This window comes from Seriola lalandi, unplaced genomic scaffold (genome assembly GCF_002814215.2).
Source record: "Seriola lalandi dorsalis isolate HSWRI2012SDOR001 ecotype SW California unplaced genomic scaffold, Sedor1 jcf7180002054949, whole genome shotgun sequence".
Taxonomy (NCBI): Eukaryota; Metazoa; Chordata; class Actinopteri; order Carangiformes; family Carangidae; genus Seriola; species Seriola lalandi.
In genome coordinates this window covers 2,813,507-2,825,957 of record NW_019525500.1, presented here as the reverse complement: position 1 = coordinate 2,825,957, position 12,451 = coordinate 2,813,507, and the positions used below count along the sequence as shown (strand labels likewise).

Here is a 12,451-nt window from a genome sequence, read left to right as displayed (position 1 = left end):
GTTGTTTGGCAAGTGTAGGTCAAGAAAGGAAACCATATTGGTGACTTGGAGAGAGAGAGAGAAGAAATGAGACCTTTTATGGGAACATCATTCAAAAATAAAATTAATATAAAACCAAAAAAATGCCTGAGAGTAGATTACAAACCAGCAGGCACGAGTTTTATTACCCCCGCTCATTGGTGAATATTACTATTTGGACAACCGCTGTAACTTGAAGACGAAAGAGTAATTTGATTCACTGCGAGATTGACGACAACAGGACAACAGAGAAACAGTGCAGGCTCGCAGCACAGACACAGACACACACGCAAAACACAAACAGATGCAGCAGCACTGCAGAGTGTGCTGAAGGTGAGAGCTATCAAAAAGCCACTTCCTGTCGCACCCCCCCCCCTCTTTTTGGACTGCAGTCTCTGCTGCACGCGTTTGTATTGTGTCGTGTCACGTGTTGTGTGTTTTCACCTTGTGTTTATTTCTAGAGGGGCCTTTGATGAATGTATGCCGTCTATCCTGAGCAGCCGGTGGGGGGCTCGACAGAGGGATGACAAAGGCAGGAAGAGTTGTTATCTCCCCATGTGTCATGACTGGGAGGACGTGGAGTATCAGGTTATCGCATGCTGCTGGGCAACAGGCGGCTCAGTCCAGCTGGACTTTACCTAGTCTGAGTTTAACAGGGAGGACACATGTAGGCAGCAAATAGGATTAAGATCTTTAAAATTGTCTGGCTGTAGTTAATGAGACCATGAATGTAGCCAATTGGGCGAACAAATTGCTTAAACCCCGCCTCTCACCTCTGACCTTTTGATTACGCTTCATTTAAAACGTCTCCGTCTCAGTTAGAGAGGTCTCTTACAGTCTATTCAGCGGCCTCATGAGGTTTAATATGATGCCTTTGTCATGTGAGTCAGTCGAGTTTGTGATATATTTCAGAAATCTGTATCCTCTTTATGAATTTGAAATATGTGGGTGTCACGACTGAAGTGATATGTTGTGTTTGAGGAAGGCTCTGCTTTCTGTTTTTAACAGTTGTTAATTGATTTCCATTCAACAGATGGTGTGTTCCAGTACAGAGGTAGTTAATATTCAGTTTATCAACTAGTAAACCAAAAGAAAATAAACCAGATCCAGATTTAATTGATTTAATTTAAGAGTTGCTCACGTTTCTCCGGTTCATATAACTATAATTTTGACAATTGGTCAGACCAATAGTTGGTCTTCTTTTTTTCCCCTTATGCAGTAATCAAGTCGACATTTGAAAGACAACTGCAAATAGGAGTAAAAAGATGGAAAATACAATGTGGCAAACGTCCCCAGGCCAGACTTCAAGTGAGAACATTGTGGTTCATGGTCCGTGGCTAAAACACCTCTAATTAAGCAGTTTCAATACATCACCTATGATGGGCAATAGCTTTGTTAATATTATTCATTTTATATTAATTTCTTTCAGACTTAATGATACGTGAAAAACACAGTGCATAGTGAGTCACTATCAGAAAGCGACAAGACGGGCCGGGGGCTGGCTGGTTAGTGTGCCAACTTCAGGAGAAGAAAAGACGTGATAGGGTTTGTATATTACACCTTTTTGTTTTGCTGCCTACATATAATTACTTACTAATTTATTTGCATTACGCTTAAGTTTCTTTTTTTTTACCAAGAATGACGGAAGGAGGGCTTCAGTAAATGTTTGCTCTGTTTATCCAAACAAAAAAAGCCAGTAAACATAGTTTCGGAAAAGATTACAGATTCCAGACTGAGCGTGTGTGAGCAGGAAAAGGATATCATTCTGGGTGCTGTCAGCTCGGATGACAAATCCTTCATCGTCTACTTCCAGGGGTGAATTCTATACAAACAGGAACACATGCACACACGCACACACACACACACACACACACACACACACACACACACACAAGCTGTGTCAGCATCACAGAGACAAATGGCACTCCAGCCACATGTCTGACACACAGAAGTGCTTTGTTATATTGTGTAACTAACTGCAGCCTATGTGTACAACTGACAGCTTTCTATGAGTGTGAGTGAATAAATACACTCTACAACTGTTACAGGCTTTCTGTGGTGGTCACGAGAAATTTAAGACCTTTTTAATACCTCAGTTTCACTTTTTCACAGTCAAAGAATGATGGAAAAAACTTTTTACTAAGTACATGAGTTTGCAGACATTTACATAACATTTTTGTCAGTACTTCTCAGTATGTGATATTAATTCTTAGCAATATAATCAATCAATTAAGGTGAGGTGTATGGATTACTGAACAAGCCTACAGGGTACAGATGTGACAGTATGAAGTAACTGTTAATTTATCTATTGACTGAGAATCACAGACCAGATCACAGAGCTCAGTTACAAGAACAGGAATAACTATCCCAAAATAAGTTAAAAATAAATAAATAAAAAATTGCTGTGGATCACACGCATTATTTGTTGTTTTTTTTTTTCTTTCAGTCTGGGGGGGGTCCTGTGTAAGAGGGGACTTGTCCGTACCCAGGGTCCCATTGTCTCAAAAAACGATCTAATTCTGAACCCAGATAAGCAGCAGAGAGTTGATGGATGGTTGAACAATTAAATTAACAAATTATTACTATTTATGTTTTTAAGTTTTTATTAAAATTAACGCTTGTTCTCTGAGTCGATGAGCTTCCCAGCAACTTTCTCCAGATAGTCAGCAGTGAGATATAATGTTACAGTCTACAGCACAAAAGAAAAAATGTTGAAGACCTCTGCAAATGAAATTTAATATCTTATAAACTTGTTTGAGGGAACAGAATTCAATGTTTTTTCAAGACCTGCAGAGAGGCTTACGTTAACTGACAACACTCCAGTACATCTGCAAGAATAGTGCAACATATCTTATTTCCATCGTAGTCCTTAGTGTTTGCAAAGACCACAGACCATGTGTGAAGTCAGTGTGAGTCAGTGTTAATTAAACATGTTATTACAAACAGAGATGCTTGTCCTACAGGCAGAAGTGTGCTTTTTTAGTTTGATGTGAACCATGTCATAATGCCAGGACGTCTGGACAGTGTACATCAGCTGCAGCCATATGATCTTCAAAATAAGAGCTGAGGGAAACCAGATTTACACTCCAGCTCCAGCTCCAGCTCCAGCTCCAGCGTGGGAGCAGTTATTTTTAGACAGAGTGGGGACATATAAAGATGGTATTTCAATAGATCTGATTTCAGTAATCAGATCTCACCAGGTCAAGTTGACATGATAAGTGTAACTGTAGCCACTGATCTTTTTTTCCACAGAAATCTAAATCTTAATGAGGAAAACTTCAACAAGTAGCTAATGCTTCATGGTGTGATCAGGCTATAAACATCACATTAAGAAGATAAATGTAACTGCAGCAGCTCAACTGCAGTTAGACACACATGGATTTAAAGATGCAGTCATTGATATACACACACACACACTTTTTTTTGTTTTTACATCAACACTGATAGAATTTATGAGGCGGTCATCAAACGACTCTTAAATGTAAAGCTGTCACAATTATCGTCCAGTTCAGCAGCAACTTTTACTTCACTACTATCACATTCAGCCTCGCTGCTTTCATCATCCCTGTTTTCAGCAGCACCAGGCAGCAGTTCCCACAACAACAAAACTCTGATTAACCCGACTGTTTGTTCTGTGCTACTTGTCCAGCAGCAAATGGTAGACAGGGCAAAGTTAGCAGGCACACGGTGAAGACAGTCGAACATCTAGCAGCTAAACAGACGGATATTTTTCACAGAGCTGAAAGTGTAAATACTGGACTTAACAATTAGTCAGATAGCCAGAAACATAAATCCTACTGGCTGGCTAAGAAGGCAATATGTGTTTCATGTACACTGATATAATTAACACATAATTCATAACAGCTTTTTAAGGTGATGATGCTTTCTTGCTTTCGTGGTTAACATCCCAGTTATGTTGTTTCCTTTTTTTCTTAATAAGTGGTATAATGTCTAGAAGGTGAACTGACAGTTTCAGTGCATGTATTATTTTATGCAACTAGTTTTAAAGTGACCTCTTCTAACATCACTTGTAGCTGTGACACTGCAGTCAGAAATTTAATGCCCTTGAAAGTAGCTCTGTGATCTGCTGTTTACTCTCTGCTTCCACGTCAGTCTGTTAGAGGGTTTTCTGGCAGCGTCCAAAGCCCTTTCACACACAATCGCACACACAGACACACACAGACACACACACACACACACACACACACACACACACACACACACACACACACAGACACGCGCAGGCAGACATGTACACAAACACACGCCCTCTCATGGAGTCACGCACTTCCTCTCTGGCTGCAACAGTATCTCCTAAACCTCTTCTCAGAAGTACTGGAATAAACCTGGGAAACCCCACACCTTCAGTCACGTCATTATCAAACACACGCACTTGCACATGGTTCCCCCTCTGTCCCCCAGACACACACTCCCTTCCCATAGTTCTCTACAACATAGAGGTAGTAGTCGAGGGAAGTCAGACAGGACTGATAGGAGCTGCAGTGTTTTGGTGTGTATTATGTCAGATACTCACCGGTGCCTCCGTCACAGCTGAATCCCTGCAAATATAAAACACACACATAGATGTATTTTTGTTTTCATTGTTCAGTAGTAACTCAGACTGAAGCCAGTGGCAAAGAACGAGGATCAAGATTCATTTCCAGAAGATCTGTGGCCTGTACCACGAAGCCAGAGTACTGGGTTATCCAGCTCAGATTTCTCAACATAGAGAAAAGGGTTTACAACAAAGTGACAAATAATAAAGAGCAATAGACATTTTATAACAGAGTTTCTAACAAACAGAGGGAAAGTTTACCACAATAAATAAAGATTATTTCTTTCCCGACAGGATTCCTGACACTGTCAATGTTTTTGTTCCATCACTGCAACTCAGAATAACATGAGGAAACTCAATGGACGTGATGAACGGAAATAAAAACTATGCCCTCTGTTGTCTTTTATGAGAAAAACAATCCACACAATCAAATACTTGTTATGATTATAAATGCAACTTCTCAGTCAAATAGACTTTATCAGCCATTAACTACTCTTCTTCTTCTTCTATCATTAGACAAAGGTAAAAGCTCTCTCCTTCTCCATACTAAAGAAATATATCATAATTCCTTCTCTTATTTATAGCCTTAGCCTTACTTTAATACTTGGAAATTATTTCTCGGATTTCTACAGTTTCTTATTATATTCTGGTTGTGTGATCACATATTTACATTTGTTGAATATCGCTTTTTGCTGTCATTATAAAACAAATTTACCTGCAGTATATCAGCATTTCATCTCATATCATATGAAGTATCTCATCCATGGTTCTGACGATGTCCCTTGTAATTACCAACCACCTCTTTCATACGAGCGTGCTCGCAGCCGGATAACAAAACCCAGAGTTACCAGTTGATAACCATCTTTGTGATACCAGTTATCCAGGACGGACAATGTTAGGCTAAGTGAAGCCAGATAACCCCAAGAAAGCCAGACTAAGCTGAACTCACTTCACTTCAGCCCCAGGGCTTATAGGGCATGTTTGCTTCAGTGTGTGTGTATGAGTCCTTTCTATCTTTGTGAGGACCAGTTTGAGTTGTAGACCTTATGGAGTGAGGACAAACTGGCCGGTTCTCCTAACTTCAAAGGTCTGTTTGAGGGTCATGACTTGGTTTTAGGGTAAGAGGTAAGAGTAAGTGGGTTGGGAATGTTTGCACTCACGTAGAGTCTGGCTCCTTGTCCCTCTTGCCCAGGCCGGGGATCCTGAAAGCTTTCCCTCGACTCTTCTTCCCACCTTCAGGTGCCAAAACTGTCATATACTCCTCAAAACCAACCAGAGCTGTAGACAACAGGCAGTTTGACAAGAATAAGAAACATCCACCACACACACACACACACACACACACACACACACACACACACACACACACACACACACACACACACACACACACAACAGAGTCCATGTAGGCATTTGTATTTTGTTACTATGAATTATTCCGCCTCCACAATACTGTTATCATTGTGGATGCCTTCATATTTTTATTGTTATGTAAGCAGCTGTAGTTGTGCCTTTGTTCTTTTTTTTCCTTCCCACTGGAGAGGAATCAGATCTCATCCCGGTGAAATCACTGTACCTGGCCGTTCTTTGCCCGTGCCCTTCTGCTCTGCAAATTTCTGGATGAGGTTATCGATGCCGATGTTTTCAACGTTCTGCTTGAATTCCTCGTGGACCTGCAGCGGAGAAGAACAGAGTGATTACGTGGTCCTTTCTAAAGCATGAAATATAAAAGGTGGCAAGAAAATGATTCTGTTATTAAGACTCTGTGTGATGACCCTTTATTGTAAAGTGTTAGCTGCACCCTTCTGTCCAGGTTTAGGTTAAAGCTCATGCATGCATACATGTAGAAACTATCTGCCTTTGGTGTTCTCCAGTGGCTGCATCAAAACACATAATATGGCAGAATCTAGAAATTGCTACCACAAAATTGTAAAGAAAAAAAAATTGCACCAACAGAGCTTTAACTGAAAGACTAAACATAAATGTGGTCAAAGATGGGTCATGACTTGTTACTGACAGACTTTCAGGTTCTAAATAATAAGTATATTCCTAAGAAAGTTATTTTCTTCATAAACATATATAACAGAAAGTAAAAACTGATTTTGGATAGCTATGATAAATGCAAATACTTTCGGAGGAACCGATTTCTTCTCATAAAGCAGAGCTGGTCATCAGAGCAGGATTCAGTGTGAACATACCTGCCCCACCTGGACGTGGGTGTCTTCTATGGAGTGGGAGTAACCTTTGATCAGCTGTTTCATCTGCCGCAGGTTAGTCTCCTCGATTTCCTGAAACTTCTACTCAAACAAACACACACACAAGAAAATGAAAAACTATGATGCCTCAAAACGCCACTGTTGATTCATTTACCTCTCCGTGGGTTCTTATCTTTCTCTGACCTTTTGTGCAAATTAAATCCTTTAAAAATGACTGAATATCATCAAAGCTGCTCTGACATTTACTTTAAAACACAGCTGCTTCTTCGAGTCACTGAGAAGATCATTTAAGTTGAGAAGGGTTTCACCGAACAGCAAAAAAATGCAGTAATTGTGCTATAAGAGGTAGTTAAAATATCTCAGTTTTCTACATAAAACTGCCAATAGGTGTTATGTCTTTATGTATGTGTACGTATATAGGTTTGATTTTGTGTGATTTTATTTGTTGTTTGGTATGTGTTCTTTTGTACGTTATTTTTCTTGTTTATTAGTTTTGTTTTGCTTCTGTAAGAAAGAAAAAAAAAAGAACCAACTTTCTCAGTCTATGAATAAAGCCATTAGTTTCTGGAGAAGCAGCCAATATCTATTAAAACAGAAACTAAAAACTCCACATATGTGCATTACAGTGAAAATGGCCTTTGAATGAGATGTGAGGATTCGGTCGCAGCTCCAGAGAGGCAGTCAGCCAGCACAGGAGGCAGCGGGTTGCCAGGTTGTTAAACCAGTGATAATTTGAGAGGATTTAGTATTTAAGTTTGATCCTGCTCTTTATTCAGCCAGCTCATTTGTTGCTGTCTGGTTCAGGGGAATTGTCTTGATGTAGTGGCTTTGGCCGTTGTTAGAGTAGTGAGCTTGTGAGCAGAGTTTTACCAGCTGCTTTTCTCCAATTAACTGGACAAAACCTGGGCAGAGAGCAAACATAAAACACTGTTAACTCATTGTCAACCTACAGCACGCTTTATTCCCATCTGCCCCGCCCACTGATCCAGGTTGACTGCAAACTCATCAGGTGGATGTAGAAAGAATAGAAACCTCACTCCTGAAACCCCCTTAAAACTGTTGCTCCAAGAACAGTATCTTATGTGCTTTTCAACACCTAACATGTTTGGTATGTTTCGAACAAACATGTATGTGTGCCTGTTTAATGTAGCGTGTTAGCTGGTGCGACAACCGGTCTGACACAGCTCTCATTCTTCTAAGATTCCCAACGCTAAACTACCAATAAATCCATCTGCTGATTGTGACCTGTTCAGGAAGTGATCTTATATTTGATTTGTATAAGCTATGTAAATAATTTGGTAACCTTGGTAACACTTATGCATATCAGCATGTGACTGTGGGGATTTTCCATTATCAATCAGCCGCATTAAATCAAGTCCATTAAAAGGTAAACAATACACTGATGCCACAGTAATGTGTGAATATAGATCAACAAGTCATGTCGCTACCTGTTGGTAATTATTCAGAACACGTGGTCTGTTTTAGTCGAATAATGCTAATAATAATCACGATCAGCTATTTCCTTGTGACACCAGAGAACATAAATATACACATGTGAAGCATTAAAGTGTTGCATAAACTGCTGTCAGTCACACTGATTGATTGATTGATTGATTGATTGATTGAAGAATTAAAATATGTAATTTTTACCTTTGTCTGGACCACATAAAGCGACCCACAGGTATATTATGTGGACGTGGCTTAGCGATTACAGTGTGATACAGAGCTGTAGAGAGATATGAAGCCTCCACTCACACCTGCTTTACCTGTGGCGTTAGATCAGGAGGAGGTTGATTAGGCTGAAATTTATAAATACGACCTCAGTAGCACTCATTGGAAATGTAAAAGTTTTTGCCAGCTGAAATCCAAACATAGACCTGCTTCTCTGCCATTGCTCTTATTCACTTCCTCCTTTTTCTTCCTTGATCTTTTGACACATGTTTTCCTCCCAGTTACCACATTCCCCCGTCATAATTATGACCAGACCCCCCCCTCAAAGCCATTACAAGAGATAATTGGTCACAAGGATTTCAAATGTAAAACACAGAAGCACACATTGGGGTTTGTTGAAAATTTCCATGGAAACAGCAGCAGTAACCATGGAAGTATGGAGGCAGTGATTAAAGGTAATGAGCAGGGTGCGGGATGTGCTATCGAGTGGGTGTTTAGGAGTCGGGGGTTGAGGTTTCCACTTTTGGGGGAGGCATGATGTGGGATAATAAATGAAGGGATAAGATGGAGCTCTTGTGTGGTGAGAGGTTACAGAGAGGGCGAGTCAGGGAGGGGAAGAGAAAGCCCGAGAGAAGAGGAAATACATGAAAACACCACATCAGAGGATGGGAGAGACGGATAAAGAAGTGGCCCTGGGCCCAGCTGGAGTCAGAGCTGACCTGGGCAGACTCGCTCATCTTCTGCTCAAACTCTCCTCCCACACGGTTGTACTTCTCAATGCACAACGCAAATGACTCAGCTGCTTTCTTAGACTTCAGCTCCGCCTAGTGAGAGAGAAAAGGAAAAAGAAAATGATGGCTTTCAGCTCCTGACTCTCATTCACAAACCTTTAATAAAAGCGAATAGCTCAGTAAGTGAATGTCCGATGATTACAACTACTCCATTCAGCAGTCAGGCTACACCTTTAAAACAAGAACAGCTATTTGTTCACAGAGTGGATGTCTGAGAGCAGAGCAGCTAAAAAAAAAAGCTTCCCATGATTGTTGGCCCTGGGCAGATCTAATCTATTTAAACTATCACGACTTCCAACAACTGAACCCTGGTTTGGATTGTTTTTGTCAAACAATTATTTTCACTGTTTGACAATTTGTTTCAGCAATTGTAAATGATGGATTCATCTTAGATCGTTCCCAACCAAAGCCCCTTTTACACAGGCTGTTCGAGGCGGGAATGCTGCACCTCTATTCTGCCTTGCCAAAAAAGGTATAGACACAGAATGGCAGGGCATTGTTGTTCTGCCTCGACCCCGGCAGTGGAGGTAGCCACAGAACAGGACGCTGTTGTGTTACACACAAATCACACACTGGGGCGGCAACATGTCAGCTTTGTTTGGTTCATTGTAAACAAGCAAAGCCGGCAAAACAAGGGCTCTTCTTCACTGCAATGTAATGGGATCTCTGTGTAAGAAGTGTCTTAACTCTTCTAACATCACTGGGGTTTTTTGTTGAAAGGCTTGATCCTCCCAAACCTTAAAAAAAAGGAAAAATATGCAGCTGTAAAAGTTTTATTTTTTGGGTAATGTCTATCTGAAGGTAAACCGGTTTGCACTCACATTTGAGCTTGTTCTCCTTCTGCATCACAAAAGACTAAAATATACAGCAATGTGAACAAAAGCCTATTATAGAAAGGGAAACCGCTGACCTTCAGGTTTAAAAGCAGCAAGTAAAGATCTGTTCACCTCTATTGTACTGAGGTGAGGGCAGGAAGCAAAAACTATCCACATGGCTAGATACTGCTAAAGTTTCTGTAACTGAGAAAATGAAAAGACCCTTTAAATTTATTTCACAATACACTTCCACTTTCAGCTTCAGCTGTGTATAAAATCAGAAATGCCTGAAAACAGAGAAACTAGTGGCTAACCTTCTCCAGCTCTTTCTGTGGAGCTCCGTCCTTCCTGAGCCGGTCCAGATCCAAACACTTGCCGTGATATCCCTCCTTTGACTTCTGAAGGTGACCACTCTGAGCCTGGAGCGCCTGCACCGCCTCCACAGTCCCCACCATCTCCTCCTTTGTCTGGATGAAACGCACGCAGACACACACACACACACAGACACACGAAAAAACACGTGGACATTCTGTGAAGATCATCATTGTACTTGAAACTTTCAGGGCAAACGCAGCAATTACCATGAAGGGAGAAGGCACTAATTGGATTTTTCTGTGAGATAAATTAGATCAGGATGACAGAGGCTCGATGCAGGGCAAGTAATGAGAAAATATACAAGTCAACAAAAACACACACACAGGCACAGAAATCACCAGCTAATGGTATGATATCTCGCCTCAACCCAGATAGATACCTTGCGGTGAATTTTGACCTGCTCGTCTCCGTACTTGTTGATGTCCCGGATGAGATCGTTCATCTTTCTCATCAGCTCGAGGTGGCAGAGGGCCAGTTTGTCTGAAGACACCCTGAACACGTCCCACATCGGAGCAAACGTCCTAGAACATAAACATATAATCAAGCACACACACATGATACGTCTATATCAAAATTGTTCCTTCATGTAAGATTTATTCTAATGCCAAGTATCACCCTGTGGACACGGTGTACAGTTACTTTTACAAGACAGTTCAACAAAGCTTCTACAACAAACCAAAAATGTTCTTTCATTTTGGCTCAGCCAATAAAAGGTTTTGACATTCTTATGCAACTACATGCCAAACATGTCTGAACTCCACCTCTCAATTATCCATGATGTTCAAGAGATCCCTGTCCATGATTATATATTAGAGAATTCAACTGTAAATCTGTTTGAAGTGGAGGTGGTCAGTAAAATGTTATCACGACTAATGGGACAAAAACTAAACACCAAGATGTTAAAGAGGAATTTATCACTAAAGCCACTTTTAGTTAAATGACAGTTAGTTAAATGTTGTGTAACAGTCACTTCATCGACATCAAACTGTCAAAACTCAATAAGCAACAATCAGATTTCAAGTAGGAAAAGACGTGTTTAGGTAAGATTTAAACAAAAGTTTAACAAAATCTAAATCTCCGCTCATCTGCTTCATTAGGGCTGTGGGTGTGTTTCCATCACATTTGACTGACAGTAGCCAATCAACCGTCCAGCTGTTGGCGGATTCAAATGTTGCTGAATCCCGATTGGTGAAGTATTTGACGTCGTGTTTCACCAGCTGAGCCTTGCTTCACTTCTCGCAACAACCAAAACGTTTTAACTCTCACCGAAACTGAATCCAATACGAAGTAATTAAAAGTAATCAAACCCAAAGTAAGAAGACAATTATGTTGTCAAGTCCTTCAATGGGATGTTCTGCCATCACTTGTAGAAATCAGTCAGCACTCTTTGTTGCTTCCGTCCCACTTTTCATCACTAGGTATCTACTTTAAAAAAAACTCTCATAAAATAGACAACACATGTTTTAAACCATACAGGCTAAATGGGGGAGGGGGCATTATTTTAATCATAGATGTGGACATTTGTTGATGCAGATGGTACTCATTCATATCTCATGTGTAGCCATATGACCATTACATCTATAATTACACTAAAGAACATCTTCCGGGGGTTTATGTTCCACTGTCAGGCCCTGAACGGGAGGAGAGGTTGCTGGTTGAAGTCGCTCTGTGTATCACTGTGCAGTGTTTACATGGCAGTGCTCACCCCTGTGGACTTCCATTGCTGGCCATCTTGGCCAGTTTGCTCATTGATTTGGAGTAGGTCTCCTCAATGGCAGCTCTGCAAAAACAAACACAAACATCAGCAACATAAATGAAACAGTCAATCCCACAAGAAAACTGAAAACCTTGGATACAAAAAATTTAAACCTGTAAAATATACTGTGTAGTTTAGTTTAGGTTTTTATTTCTGTGTCCTGCTACACGTCTGGCCCATCCCACATGGGATTGCAAGACACTGTTATTTTCCAGTAATACATATACAAAAAAAAACTTTTTCATTTATTTATT

General features: G+C 40.6%; 1 protein-coding gene across 1 annotated transcript in view; it reads right to left on the bottom strand.

Moving 5' to 3' along the window:
• Positions 1-12,451, bottom strand: part of fcho1 (FCH and mu domain containing endocytic adaptor 1) — a 62,009-nt gene that overhangs the window by 14,576 nt on the left and 34,982 nt on the right. Inside the window, exons 4-12 of the mRNA XM_023394516.2 lie at positions 12,147-12,221; positions 10,821-10,962; positions 10,381-10,533; positions 9,180-9,284; positions 6,772-6,870; positions 6,150-6,246; positions 5,734-5,851; positions 4,553-4,577; positions 1,780-1,840 (exon numbers count right to left, since the gene is read on the bottom strand). Of these exons, the coding sequence (XP_023250284.1) occupies positions 1,780-1,840; positions 4,553-4,577; positions 5,734-5,851; positions 6,150-6,246; positions 6,772-6,870; positions 9,180-9,284; positions 10,381-10,533; positions 10,821-10,962; positions 12,147-12,221 (875 nt within the window). The remainder of the gene's footprint in view (positions 1-1,779; positions 1,841-4,552; positions 4,578-5,733; positions 5,852-6,149; positions 6,247-6,771; positions 6,871-9,179; positions 9,285-10,380; positions 10,534-10,820; positions 10,963-12,146; positions 12,222-12,451) is intronic.